Genomic DNA, 15,258 nt, shown 5'->3' on the forward strand with positions numbered 1-15,258 from the left:
AGTAAAACACGAGTCGTAACGACTCTTTATTTGAACAATAAAGAATTGTGGGTAATGGAGTAAACAAACTTTTTTTTTTTGGCCAAATGTCGCATAAATGAAGACGCCTAGGACTACGTGTCCCGTTATTCTCTAGCTGTGTATTCAGCCTCTTTAGTAGCCATGGTAACATAGTTACTTCGCCATGGTAACTTCTCCTCTGTAAACTGGATGAAATTATCTTTATAGGTGAAAATGTTTAGAATATTGAAAATAGATAGTTTAAAATAGCTTCATGTATGATTTTGCAGACTATAACAAATGACTGTTCTGAGCACATGGCTTAATAGATTCAAAAGGGAAGAAGAAACCCAAAACGTACGTGGTTAGTTTTATTTTTTTTTGTTGCGCGTCATCATTGCCGTCGCTGTTGGTGACGTCATAGTCCCTGGACTTGTAGTTCCTTCGAGGCAGTGAGTTTGTAATAAGATAGATGCTCTCGAAGTAAACAAATATCATATCAAGCTAACTGAATTGTAAACACGTAAGTCTTTAAACGGCGTGCTTTTCACGTGGCATCACACATCTCAAATCAGACGAAAGTTTGTAAGACGTTGTTGCACGTGAGTGACTAGCTAGCTACGTGGCTAACTCTCGTCATCTGTGTACAATCTCCGCTCGTAACTAGTAGTATTTAACTGTGACCGCAAAGTCTTGTAGAGGATTCTGACTGAAGCCACTGGTATGGCTGGTACCACGATGCAACTGGAGCTGTCCCGTGTGGTTCAGGGGAGAAGTCGTTTGGGTGTACTGAAGGGGCTCGGTAGGACTGGGCAGCACTTGCTGGAGGTACCGGGGTGTCTGCTGCACACTCACTTTGGCACAGTCCCCCACCTCACCCAGGACACGCTGCGTCACCTCACCAATCTTCCCTCTGTCACTCAGGTCGCTCTTTCCGACGTGTAAGCAGATGGACCATCTCACACTCTTTCTCACACGCTAAACTCTGTTGTAAGTCTAACCTACACATCTATCACGTCTCATTCCAGAGCAGAGCATCAAGACGTTTTGGAGGAGTACAAAGATGGATTCAGGAAGTTTGCAGGTACAAATATGTTCATCTTCTGTTCCATTTATCTCACTGAGGGGGTAATCAGGAAAGGAAATTGGGACATTCAAGGACAAACAGCATTTGATTAATGTTTTCAGTATTTAAAGGCAACTTATCATAGGGTTGGTTGCCACTAATAATTATGTCTTGTATTAAAACTGTGCAGTTATATTTTTCCAGATATCTACACCAGTTTTAAACTGCTTGTTTACATTTTAAGAACAATTCAATTTGTGCAGTTGAAAGTTGGGATTAAGAAATTGGCTCTTTTTGGAAGGTTTCTTTTAAAATGTAATAGAGTGTGGTTGACATTTTACTTGCAAGTCAGTGTCAATTCCCAGTTATCCAGGTCATGGTAATTATAGGAGCTTGAAATGAGAGCAACTGGCCTTTTCACCTCTCACCTGAAAGGCTTCTTCAGTCCTACACTTGTTGGTGGGGAGTATCGGCTCATAAGCAGTTAAAGAACCATTTTTCACCCACATCTCAAGGAAAGGGGACACTTTTCAGGACAGTAATGTACACATTCTGAACAGAGAATGTGGTCACAGGAATCACCTTCCCAGCAGCCTTGACTCTCCTCCCCAGGGGATCTCACAACCATTCGCTCATTGGAAGTTGTGACTGAAACATGCTTGTTCAGGGAGGTAAACAACTCACAGGCGAGAATGACTTAAAAGACCCACACACTGGTCAGGTTTGTAGGCTTGTAGGCAGTTGCCTAAATAACTGTGCACCGATTTGTTTGGCAATTTAGAGGTGGCACAAATTCAGTCAAGAAAGCCAAAATTTGAGTGTATCCTGCCAAATAAATTTAGCCTGTCCGCATGTAGAAAAAGTTCCTTGTACATCATTCCGCCCACAATGGTGTTGTACTCAAATATATCTCTTTTGTGACCTACATTGATGAGAAATATCCAAACATGCAAAGCAACGTAATATATGTTGTGTTCTACATAACACTGAAAATAATAATCTATTTTTTCCTTAATAATTGCTACTGATAGCAAAAACAGTTTTTTTTTTGTTTGTTTTTAAACAATGGTCCAGATATGAGAAGACACTTGTTTCACTTACATAAAAAAAAGGTACTCCCTATTTGAACTCTTAACGTTTTATGTGTCCGCATATGGACATAAAAAAAAACTTAAAAATGAGGTAAATACAACCTCAGATGAACAAGAGCTGGTATTTTCCAAGTTCACGCTTTACCAGAACCATTTCAAACTTCAGTTCACGTAGATTAGATTAAAACTGAACTCGTTCATGTTCATAGTTCACCACAAACTAGTCCCCAAACGAACTAGTTTGTGTTAGGAATTATTTACAGTGCTGTGAGGTACAGAAACATGGGCCCCGTTGCCATCAGAGTAGATGCGTTCGCATCTTTGCATTTATTTTAAACGAACAAAAAAAACGAAGAATGTTTTTAAGAGCATATCCGACTGTATTTGATCATTTACACACACTGATGAAAACAGATTAGCCAGCAGAGGTGCAGTGACAAACGCTTCAGTTTCACATATCACTTCTCACTACTTCTGCAGAGTTGTCTGTTGTTCTTCGTCCTCCTTTTGTTTTGTGCTGAATTTGTAGCATGAGAGTGTCGCTGCGCAGTTTCCCACGTCCGTAACGACACGCGTCTGTAATTGCCCTAATTCAGCCGTGCTAGCTGCACATAAATATTTATGCTTGTGACTGGTGCAGAAATAATCGCATGGTCTGTCGCTTCTCCCGGAAAGCCAATCCTGCGGTGTGTTCATGCACAATTCATTATGACACTTTCGCTGTTGACAAGTATGTTGTTTAGTGATAAAAGAGCTGCGTTCACTTTACTTCAACCCCCCCAGTTAATTAAAAAATTACTGGGGAAAAAAGAGCGCTTATGTAATGCGATCATGCACAATACTGATAACAGCACATGAAATATTACACCATGTAATTAATAATTTAACAAAAGTAAAGTCAAAATGTATCGTCCGTTTGAATCTTCAATGCACCGAGTTTGCACTCAGCTGATAACACATAATATAATAGTGAGATTTTTTCATTTTTTAAACCCCAATACAATTTGTTTAATAGTTTTTCTCTTCTTGTTTTTGATAAAGATTGTATTAATAGAAATAATTGTCAGTCCATAACCGCCAACTTTGAGCTAATGAACCGAGGTTTCCGAAACCTCTTCTGGGAAAAACTGTGTGCCTGCAGCGCTTGATGCAACAGAAGCGAGCCACGCTGGGCAACCTTTAAAAGAGGGTGGAGTTTTTAAAGACCCGTCCAAATACAGGGACCTCCTGGTTGGAAGGGATTAAAAGAAAAAAACACTTCCACACACATACAACTTACAATTTCTGTTAGATTTTGAATTGCCTAATTTCTAAACATGCACAAATCTGTGCTGCCACTCAAACTGCCTTGTCCCCCCCCTCCCCTCACCTTTAATGGATTCCTAAGTATCTCCCCGCTTCATTCTGTGTGCAGACTCTGTGACCCTTTTACTGACTGTAGCACTGACTGTCTTTATAGAGATAATTAAGGGACCCCATTGAACTACAACGAGAGAACTTTTCACTGTTTTGCTTCAGTCTGGTTGTTACGTAACCTTTAGATACTGGATTACTGGGGCGGTCGGTGGTGTAGTGGGTTAAGCAGCCGCCACATGTACAGAGGCTACAGTCCTCGCTGCAGCCGGCCCCGGTTCGAGTCCCGCACCGGACGGCCCCTTGCTGCATGTCTTCCCCCTCTCTCTGCCCCCTGCTTCCTGTCTCTCTCCAACTGCCCTATCCATTAAAGGCATAAAAAGCCCCAAAAAATATTTAAGAAGATACTGGATTTTACTGCATCAGAGCAACCTGTGCTTGTTGTGACGAGTAACTTGGTGCAATTTTTTTTTTGCATCAGAACAGAGGAACACACTTCCTCTGAGAACGACTCCAGCCGGCTAAACACAAACGCAGCGATTCTAAATAAACATTGGGCCTCATGCAAGAACCGTTCGTACGCACAGATTTGTTCTTAAATCGTCCGTACGAGTGATTTAAGAGAATTTGCGCATTCACCAATCTTTTCGTATTTTACGTTTTCTTTCAGGTACGAACAGAATTTACGAGTGATCTCCACCTGTCGTAGGAGTTTCGTAAAATAGTCCGCTGTGCTTCAAATCACGTTTGCTTGACTATTGGATTGTATATTTAATTACTTTGAAGCAAACATAAATAAATATATACATTATACCCCATAATTATGCTGACATTATTCTGTTTGACTTAAATTGTGCACTAATTGAAGGTTCATTTGAATCTGTATATAACAAGGTCAATGGGAAGCGTAACCAGCGGCTGTCTTGCTACTTTCGGATGCCTTAGCGCGTCAGGCTCTTGGAAGAGACCGTGTAGAGACAGACGAAGGGCTGACATCGCGATTAAGATTCCCATGGACTGTGCTGCTGCAAATATGCAGCTTGCTAGAGCCACAACTCCAGAGAAAAACACGCCGATCAAACCCAATTCCACCACACGTCCTCACCACCCTTGGATTTTTGGCCACTTGAACCTTTCAGAAGGAGATTGGAGACAGGTCGGGGGTGTCCCAGTCCTCTGTGAGTCGTGCGCTCCCCTTGGTCATCAAAACTCTCATCAGTTTATCACCCATGGTACATCAGATTCCCATACACCGCTGTCCAACAAGTAGGCTACAAATTAAGAGGGACTTTCATCCCGTGGCTGGACTGCCAATCATAATTGGAGCACGAGACACATATACGCATCAAAGCACCCGTGCCGTTGTGGAGCGCACTGAGCTGAAGGCCAGGTGGCTGTGTCTCGATACAGCGGGGGGCAAAATAGCCCAGAGAAGGCATGCCAGATTTGCGCAATATTGCCATGAACGAGGGTCTCCCACTACCTGAACCAGCCCAGGTAGACCAGAAGGTGTGGTGCCAGAAGACCCCCCTCATGGACCACCGCATCAAAGTGCCATCATGATGAGGCAACAACTGATTGCATGGCTTTAGTTGCAGTCATCGATCGCCTGCCCATGGCGAGACGTTTTTTTTTTTTTTTAAGCCATTTTCATATAAAACCATTTATTTTTTTTATTTCGCTGACATGGTATTAACAGCACTCGTAATTGCTTCCCATTTCTTCACTTTAGCAGGTCCCGTCCACTGCTTACACTGCTAAAAATGACAGATTTTCCTTTTTGGATCTCTGAAAGCAGAACTTTAATCTCAGAGCCCGTATTCTCAACACTCAACACTTCCTGGCACAGCAGCGAGGAAGCACAGCCTTGTATGGTATCATTTAGGGCGTGGAGTATGCAAATCTACTATCCTCGTGCACGTGAACTTAAGATACGCACAGGTGTGATTCATCATTTACGCAGGTCGTTTACACACTTTTTCCGAAGTTAAGAGCGCTTGTTGAATCTGACGTGGCGTGTTCGTACGAGACCTTACGAAAAAAGTGAGAGAAATTTAGAATAAAAATACGAAAATGTTCTTGCATGAGGCCCATTGTGTCAAATTCAATGTTAAAAAGCTCATTAGCTCTGCGAGCGTAACCGAAAAGTAGGCTACTTCCGTTCTTTGTAATGTTTACATTAATTCCCAAGAATAGTTGGCTCATTAGCGTTTTTGCTGTGCAACGGTAGCTGTAGTATTAAGCTTCACCCAGCCTCTGGCAACCGGATTTGAAATTAGAAATGTAATCTGTAAACTGTCAGGGATTACCGCAGTGTTGTATCTAAAGCCCCAGAAAGCCAGAGCAGTGATGGAATGAGAAATAATTACGGCTTTTGCTGCTATTAAGGCCGTTGTGCTCTCACCTTCTGATATTGTGCTACAGCTGGGTTTGCTGATAAGGCCACGCGTCGTCGCATTAGTGTGTGGTAACGAAACACTTTGCTCTGTCATCTTGCTTTGTGCTCGTATGGTGCTGACTGAGGGCCCTTTTTCAGGTTTCATATACAGTAAGTAATGTAGGGGTTTCTGTTTTCCAGGCCTTCATGATGCCGTGCTGTACTGCTCACTTCACGACCCTGGGAACCTCTATCCGACAGGTCACACGACCAACAAGGTGACAACGCAACACCATCACAAGTTTGTGTTTATTTTCTGACCTCCAGGGGTGTAGTTTCTCACTGTGCTCCAGCTCCCCTTACCACACCTTTAACGGGTGTAGTTACAGGCACAACAGGAGCACGTTTCTGACCAAACCCAGCGGTGAAACCAGCTTGTTGCGCCACAGCAGGCAGCTTGTCTTCTCTGGCACGTTTGTCTTATCGAGTGAAATTTCTGTTGTCGTCAGACGGTGTCTGTGTGGGGCAGCGGTGGGCGGATAGAGCTGACGGTGGCTAAGTTTATGGCTCTCCAGAAGACGGTGCAGCCAGACTGGTACCAGAGCATGGCTGACGGAGAGACCTGGGAAACAAACACATCTCGCAAAAGGGTTCGAAAGTCGGTGGATCGAACCCTGGCTCATTTGGATGAGTGTCTGCTGGTGCACCAGAAGTCACAGGTACACACACAGTGAGCAGTCCCTGAACGCACGCTGTGCTTCTCTAACAGCTTGTAGCTTTTTTTTTTTGTTGTTGTTTTTAAAGTCAGTCATGCTCAGCAAAAGCACACCAGGTAATCACTGATGTACAGTAGCGACCACAAGCTGTTGTGCAGCTGGAGGAAAAAAAAAAAAAAAAGTGTAATTGCTTGACATCAAACCAGATGTTCCTTTGCACAAATCAGGGATAAATCACCTAGAGCAAAGAGAACTGAGAGAGTACTGCAGGTAATTCTGAGTCAACATCATATCCTGAGAGCTGCATGATTGCTGCCAGGCTCTCAAAACCCTGCAGTGTGTCTGTCCTCCTCCAGATTTTCTACTTCCAGTTAAGTCATCAAAATCCAGATGGAGTCTGATAAGAGCTCCCAGAGGCAGGCCTCAATGTGCATTGTGTGTAATTGTGAAAAAGCAGATTTTCTTGTATTTTTCTCTCTTCCGTGTCTCGCTGAGTGTTCCCTCCATCTTTCTAGAGTTTCTCCTCACTTCTTCATCACCAGCCTGTCTGTCTCCTGCCAGGAATTGGATGGAGTCGGGGTGTTTGGGGTGGTGGAGGGAGGGGACATCCTGGAGGAGAGGATACGCTCAGCCAAGGAGACAGCCAAGAGGCCTGTGGCAGGATTCTGCCTGGATGGCCTCCGGACGGGCTCTATGGACCAGGCCCTGCGGACCCAGCTGATCGCTGCTGTAACCAAGGAGCTGCCTGAGGAGAAACCCAGGTTAGCCTGCTTATCGATCTGTGGGAGAAAAGAGAACTGATCGCAGTCATTTATTTATGTCGTTTTCACCTTGTAATTATGCAGTTAGTGACGGCAGGCAGTCACCCTGAATGGGGACGTCATTGATTTTGCCTCACCAGTAAGAACAAGGATGCAAAACCTTGGTGTGTATTTATCTTCCAGATAGACATGATTTGTTAATCCTTTGATTTGAACAGATGGTACACTATAACGGGCTAAAAAATATCTAAAAACAATGTTTTCCAAATCAGTTTCAAGCGGAAAGCTCTCCGTAGTCTCAGTGTTGGTCGAATTTTCTGATCCTTCTTACTGTGAGATCAGAGCAAACGGATGGAAACGGGCAACCATGAATTGACTTCGAGCCAGCAGAGGTTAGTTAATCTGTCCTCGGATGGACATTATGATTAAAAAAAAGAAACTTTGACTTGAAGTCTATATCAATCTCTTTTTAAACCCGTGGAAAAGATTTTACGCAATTTAAAAAGAATATAAAGGCTTCTTATGAATATATTATGATTCCTCAGACGACACGTAAGAGTACAGTCCTCTTAAAGACACAAGGACAAACTTTCCTTAGAAGTTGTTTCTCCTCCAGACTAAATTAGCCTCGCACATATATGGCTGCTCTTCTCCTGGAGGGTATGGAGGAGACCTGCTCATTGCCAGTGGCTCTGAGTGTTATAGTGGACCTGCGAGGAGCAGGAGTCCGTTACCATGAGCTCTCCGTGAGCTGTGCTTACTTGGCTGATCTCTAATACTATAGGGCATCCTCCCCGCTGGTCGTTGTAGCTGCAGGGAGGTGCAGTTTCTAGCCAGAAAGTGGAGAAGAGTCATTATCGAATGCTAAATTGGGCTTGACCTTGATGCCTGCAGGCAGAGAGCCAGTTAGCTGACAACACTCAAGGGAGCACATGATGTCGCGGAGAGGAGGAACGCTGTGGGTGTTTGTGTACACCGCTGTCACCATGTTGCAGACATGTTACATTAGTGTTAAATGTTTTGTTGCTTGTTGACTCTCAGATTGCTGCAGGGTGTGGGACGACCTGATGAGGTGCTGGCTTGCGTGGAGGCTGGCATTGACCTGTTCGAGGGTTTTTTCCCCTACCAGGTGACAGGTTCAGGCTGCGCTCTCTGCTTCAACTTTGACATCGCCCCGGATCCAGAGCGCGCAGGTAGAGTGCCCCCCCCCCAACAGGTGTGGTGAAGAACTGTGCTGTACAAAAACAATAGAAAAAAAGCAATCTAAAGCTAAATGAGAGAAACTTTTATCTTAATAACTAATGGCTTGCACAGAAGTCTACTAATTAATTGTATATGCAGTCCCTAGGCACAAAACGCTCATTACGTCTTTCATTTTCCTCCAGCAGTGTTTTGATCTTATTGCATGTGTAGATGCACACGGATCAGGATCGTCAATTTCCTGCTGCTTTAGCATTCCCACCATTTGTACATCACCTTCTGTTATTATGAACGCACTGTTTAATGCTCTGTAGCACGCAGGTTTCCCTCAAATAAGCTTTCCTGTCCTAATTAAACTGCTACCTGTAACTATCAATCTTTTCCGAGACCGTGGGGCTAAAAGTAGGCTTTTCTTTTTTACTTTGACAGCAGTAAATGTACCTTGCCCAAAGTCACAAAATGACATGTTTTTTTAATGAAACCGCAATGAAAGAAATGAGCCCCAAAAGATGGAAAACACTGGCATTTCACTTTAGGAGCTTGCAGTATGCGCCGGGAGCAAGTGTAATTTGGAAGTTTGCGTTTGGGATTTTTTCCTCGGATTATAATGACCCCTTAATGGAATGCGATCATCATGGGAAATTTGATTCCTCTTGCATCAAGTAAGCTTTTTTTAAGTACCATTTCTACACATAAAAGAGATGCTGATGGAGCAGTGAGACAAGATTGCGGCATTTAAATAAATATGGAAATATTAAGTATGCTGAGATGCCGTGTACAGAGATGTGTTGGTGTTGGCACATTAGAAAACATGGAAACGGGCTTTGATGTCTTTAATTACAGAGTTGCATTTAACTGATAAAACTGTACCGATGATTGAATAATGAGGTTAGCAGGGTTTGTTAATTTCCATAAGACGAGCCTCTGATGTCGAGTTTAAAATGCATGTAGAGTTACTCCGTCTGGATGTTGCCCAAATGTAAAGAACTATTCATCTATCTCGCGCTGCTCTGCAGGGAATTACGACACATTTAATCACACTTAAGTGGTTCAGTGTAAAGATTCTTCAGGGTGTTTCACTTTGCTGAGGAATGTGGCTGAGTCTGACTGCTGTGAGAGCCAGTTTTCTCATAATTTAAAGGACGCACGTGTGCGTTAGTGCCCGTGTGTGGCTGTGGGGGTCGTGGCACTCTGGAGATGAGGCATTAACATCAGACACAAGTGTAATGGCTGGTGAAATAAAATCAATGTTACATCTGCACTGGCTTGGCCTTCTGGTGGACTTTGTGGTTTATTAAAAAAATTGCGTCAAACTCCTCTGACTGAGGGAAGTTTGGCATCCGGGAGCATCTGGTGTCAGAACTCGCTAATCGATTCCGCACAGGGAGTATAATGGAGTTCAGTGGAGGTGAGAGCAGAAATGCTGTCAAACCGGAGAAGAAATTCTAATTCACCTCCCAGTTGATTAGGAAAAACTCCCAGGGAGGGGCGTTGACCCCCCAGTTAGGGTCCCTTTTGACTTGTTAAATTATATACTTCTTCACCCCTTACTTCCTTTTTGCCCTCTGTTTGTCTTCGTCGGTCAAACTTTGTTTGCAGAGCTCCCTTTTTTCATCAGCCAATCTTTTTTTCTGCCCTCATCGTACATATCCAGTTGAATACGGGGACTGTTTTAGCTGATGCAAATCAGTATACCGAAGAAACATCTCGTTCTGGAGAAAGGCACCTCACTTATTCACTATTTTAATTTAATTTTATATTTATTTTATTCTATTGTATTTGCTTGTTTTTACTTTAATCTATCTATCCATCTATCCATCCATCCATCCATCCATCCGGGTGAGCGATCTTCGCCGTTCCAGGCAGCCATTCATAGAATCTTTGGGTTGGATTAAAAATACTGTGATTTGTTTTTTTTCTAACAGTCGGAGAGAAAGTTTAAATAAAACTGCATTTATTGCACAGCTTTACTAAGAACTTTGGGGATGTATTTCTCGGAGACCTGAAGCTACGTGGTGCTGCATTTTTAAATGCGGTTCCCATATGGCTATGGAAATTCAGGCTACTTATACAATCCAAGTTTCCATTTGAATATTTTGCAGCTGCCTTGATTAGCACTCGCTCGTTTATTCGCAGGAACACACGCACGCGCACACCGTTTAGTGACAGCATTTGTACGCGTTACGTTTTTAACAATTTGCCTTTATGTGAGCATTTAAGGAACTCTGGTAAATTGTAACATCTGCCTCTCTGGCCGGCTTACCTTGGCTGGCAGGTGGGTTATTTTCACCAGAGAATACATCTTGTCGCGCTCTGTTCAATCCATCTGTGGCTAAAACAAAAAGGCTATAGCAGAGCGGGTGTTGATGACAATCAACATGATCTGCTCCGATTCACTAAATGGCTTCACAGATATTCTTCATTGATCCGATTGGTTGAACAGTTATAGATGTTTCGTCCCTTCTTTTAAGCATATAAGCGCCTGCCAAGCAAACAATTTCTACTGCAGCCCTTGCAGATGGTTCTATGAGACGGACCATCTGGCGTGTCAGGGCAGTCCAGCTAGTTACAGCAACTTGTGTTTTTCTTTTTGTCTATTAAAGATGAGAATTAATGCATAAAGATGTTGCACAAAGAAGTGCTAATAAAGCAGGAACAATATTTCTGGTTTTAAGTTTATTCATGCTCATCTTGGACTCTCATAGCGGGCTCCCATATATGATTATAAAGCATATATCTTTCATAGAAAGGAAAAAAAGAACAAGTCAAAGGTTGAACTTTTCATTGCAGCAATGAATAGATATATTTTTAGAGGGGTAAAGGTTGAGCATTCAGCCATAAGAGTGCCGGACAAACTGTATGTGCAAGGTGAGGGTGGCAATTATGCTCCGAGGCTGTTTTGCTGCCACCGGAGCTGGCAGATTGAACAAAGTGGTTGGAGCAACGAACGCGGTGATCTACCCCAGAGTGCCTCAGAACATCTGGAAGCCAAGCTGCCAACAGGACATCGACCCCAGATGCACGCCAAAGTTGTCAAATGAATAGAATCTTAGCTCGTGTGTTCAAATGGACAAACGATCATTTTGTTTGTAGATGCGTTTCCTGGAGTGTTGAAATTGTCTATCTTGTCCGAGATCAACAATGTGTGCGCTGTGAAGGTTCTGTGACAGTGATTTACTTGAAGGGCACCAATTTCTAAAGGGCGCCTAATTTCTAGATTTGAAAGAAAATTGTCTGGATCTTTACTGGAATTTAATGGGTTCCTCCTTTGGCCATGCTCCACCTCATCAGCAATTTGAATGAGATTTAACCCAAGAGTTTTTCTGCAATTTAGCTTATTGACAAAAAAAGACAAACGGCACTTAAAACATACCTCAGTCTTAGATCTCCAGCGTGGAGAAAGAGTCTAAAGGGCATAACATGATGGTTTCCGTCGCTTTCAGAGGCTCAGCAGCATTCTTTTGCTTCTGTATGTGTTGTTGCTGCAGTCTGCGTTTGTAATATAGAACTTATCTTCAGCAGAAGTTACATCTTCCACCTTTATGTACGTTTTGTTATCTTTGGTCAAGCCTCATTTTGCCCCATTTTATTATAATGCTTATCAACTGCCCAGCTTCATTCTGCACACAGACCCTATGATAATTTCCTTTTTCATGCTTGCTTTATAGTTTATGCTCGCTGCCTCACCTCTTCCAGCTTCCCCTAAACCTATTACGCTCCCCTGTTGCTTTTAAATCTGTGTCTGTAATCATATGCATTACTGCAGACCACTTCTTTTTTTCTCCCATCTCCTTTATTTTGCTCACCCCCGTCTGCAGCTGTCCAGAGAGATGGTCCTCATAAAAACGACATCCCTTCCATTAAAGACGGCTCTACTTACTGTTCTCCATTCCTATTTAATGACTGTAAATGAAATCACATTTATAATAAACGCACATCTGTATGGAACAGACTTTAGCATTCAGAGCAAGGCCAGTAAGAATTTATACAATAGTGGTGGAGAAAATGTAAGACACAGCAGGGGCTTACTGGGGGTCAAGGTATGATATGTTTTGACCTTTGCTATTTGCTGCTGGGATGTCTTTTCTATCTGAGGAGGAGATTATACTGTGAATGGTTTGTTTTGGGATTAATGAGGTGCACGTGTGTTTTGGCAGTGCTGGAGCTGAATGAAGAGAAGCCCACAGCAGGGGAAATGCAACAGAATGGAGATCTTAATTGTGATGATCAAACACAGACGACACGCTTTGAAATGAATCTCAAAGACAAAAGGTTTGTTGCAGCACTGTAAAACCTCACGGGGGTTTCAGAAGCAGACGTGCTTGCTAAACCTCTGCTTTCATGTGTTTGATTTATACTTCCAGTCACTGTTCGTGAACTCAACTCAAACTTTTGTTGAACTTCTGCCCAGGTATCGGGATGACTTCAGGCCCCTGGTGGAGGGGTGTGGCTGCTACTGCTGTAAGAACCACCAGAGGGCGTACCTGCACCACCTGCTGGTGACCAATGAGCTGCTGGCTGGAGTCCTGCTCATGATCCACAACACAAGCCACTATCAAAGCTTCTTTGGCGCGCTGAGAGAAGCTTTGGCCAGCGATAAACTGGACCTTCTCAAACAGCGCGTGCTTGGGGATGGAGGCCAGACGACAGAAAGAAAGGAGTAATTTGGAAAAGTCAGAGAGGGATATGAGAGGGATTGACCTGAGGGGACAGGGAGAAAGTGAACTTTTAAATTGTGTCCAATCAAAGGATGATGAGTTTTTATCCCGCAGAGACCTTAAAATGACTCACTGCGCGCTGGGTACACTTCAAGAGGACCACTCCTTTATACTTTTGTGTTTGTCTGAGATAGCCAGTAGTCAGAGTTTGGTGATGGAAAGGAGGTAAATTATGGGTCTGAAAGAATCTGCGTGAAGCAAAAACTCAGGATGGATCAAATGACTGAGTCCTCATTGTGGCCTAAAAGCTGCTCAGTGGCTCACAGCTGTCTAAACTTGCTGGCATAGCAACACACCAGGGAGATGAGTTCTTACAGAGGCTTCCTCCTTGTCAAGGATGTTTCTCATTAAATGGTTGATTTCTAAAATAAGTTTTCTAAATGCTTCGTCTTGTTCCCTGCCATGTTATACTTCATTCATCTAACTTATTGATTCCTTAGGCTACTTTTCGAGTGCTTCCTGAATATTTTTTCAATCTCATTAACTAGCTGTTGAGTGGATGATGGGCTTGAGCACGGCACTGAAGAAACCGCTCCCTATTTAACAGGAGCTCTGAGCTGACAGCTCCACCCTTCCCGCTGCCTGAGAAAGGATAAAGATCAGATACAGTTATGGGTCTCTGCTGCCTCCCATGCAATGACGGAGCAAGGCTCTTTTTGAAGGCGAGGGGATATAATTGACTGCCAGACCGTGCAGATGTCTGTGGGGGACGGGGGACAGACTGAGGGAGAGGAGAGTATGTCAGATTTATAGACCAGCAGTGAGGATTTTAATTCTTTTTTTCTTACACTCTGGGCTACCTTAACTACATCCAGCATTATTAAAAGAAGTAGGTTGGAGGATTTGCTGTCATCAGTAGGTGGGCGCCTTTCATAAATAGTTAAGAAATAAGAGCATAAAATAGATGGGGAAAGATGAGGATACAGAATTTTATTAATGCCTTTGGGGAAAAGAGTGAAAGCTAAAACAAGTTCTGACCTCTGGACTATGTTTATTTTAAGGGCTTATGGGATTGCAGCACACTGAAACTTATCACAGAGAAGGTTGTAAAGACAATCCCCCAGATTAGCTGGTAAAAATAGAAAAAGAAGTGATTGGCTGTTGCCCTCCTTTCTCTGGAAACCCTGCAGGAGGAATTTTATTCTGAAGCATTTCCAAATGAGATTTTCAGCAGCTAACAAGACAGCAGCTTTCTTTTGTAAATGTGCATCTGTTATGTTTGTGGTATGCAGTTTAAGCCGCTATTGTGGCGTTTAAGATGAAACATTTTCATTTGTGGGTATGCATCGACTAAAATGATGTGTCAGTAATGTCTCTTTTCTCTGCTGAACCAACTGACACTGGGGACACTTTCCTACTCTAAATGGCACAGATAGCAGGTGGCCCTCGTTCCTCATTTCAGCCAATTATACAGATGCAGAGTGCTATTCAGACTGGATAGCTACAAGTTTCCTTCTTCTTCTCCCTCCTGGATGAGTGTGCTGCGAGAGCCGAGCCTCACATCAATCTTACATTTCACATGGCAGCTTGATAGTTATCTGCTGTCTGGATAGCACAACATGAAAAAAGAACGAGCTCAACTGCTCCCTCAAAACAGCATGGCTACATGACAATGTCTCATAAAACCAGGGGTGTGAGGTGCAGTGAGTGTCATCGAGGAGGAAATTATGGCCGATGAGGAGGTTTATCTGAAGGATTGTGTTATAAGAGCAGAGTATCCAGAGACAGGAGATGGTGCCAGTATCTGTCATCCTGGGCAGTAAGTGTATGCTGAGTGCTGGAAGCTTAAATCTTTGACATGACAAGGTGTTTACTGTGGTCACTAGGGATGGGAATCGAGAACCGGTTCCCAGTGTTTCAATTCCTTGGAATCGTTTGGCAATTTTTGCAAATGATTCCCTTATCGATGCCAGTGGGCGCGAATGACGTCACCACGCAACGTTGCGTGGCGAGTCCAGTGCAGCCAGCAGTCAACA

At 43.3% G+C, this 15,258-nt stretch overlaps 1 protein-coding gene across 1 annotated transcript; it reads left to right on the forward strand.

Annotated features, from left to right (window-relative positions):
• Positions 1 to 420: 420 nt before the first annotated feature.
• qtrt2 (queuine tRNA-ribosyltransferase accessory subunit 2) lies at positions 421 to 13,635 on the forward strand. The gene is made up of 8 exons (XM_075452756.1): positions 421 to 941; positions 1,029 to 1,084; positions 6,089 to 6,165; positions 6,397 to 6,606; positions 7,165 to 7,364; positions 8,406 to 8,557; positions 12,722 to 12,836; positions 12,976 to 13,635. The coding sequence occupies exons 1-8, from the start codon at positions 724 to 726 to the stop codon at positions 13,226 to 13,228; spliced, it is 1,281 nt and encodes a 426-aa protein (XP_075308871.1). The 5' UTR covers positions 421 to 723; the 3' UTR covers positions 13,229 to 13,635.
• The last annotated feature ends 1,623 nt before the right edge of the window (positions 13,636 to 15,258 follow it).

This window comes from Odontesthes bonariensis, chromosome 20, assembly GCF_027942865.1.
Source record: "Odontesthes bonariensis isolate fOdoBon6 chromosome 20, fOdoBon6.hap1, whole genome shotgun sequence".
Classification (NCBI taxonomy): Eukaryota; Metazoa; Chordata; class Actinopteri; order Atheriniformes; family Atherinopsidae; genus Odontesthes; species Odontesthes bonariensis.

Coding starts and splice junctions, on each gene's coding strand:
- qtrt2 (XM_075452756.1), top strand. CDS start 724: ATGGCTGGTACCACGATGCAACTGGAGCTGTCCCGTGTGGTTCAGGGG. Junction 7,365..8,405: donor CTGCCTGAGGAGAAACCCAG/GTTAGCCTGCTT, acceptor GTTGACTCTCAG/ATTGCTGCAGGGTGTGGGAC. Junction 12,837..12,975: donor ATGAATCTCAAAGACAAAAG/GTTTGTTGCAGC, acceptor ACTTCTGCCCAG/GTATCGGGATGACTTCAGGC.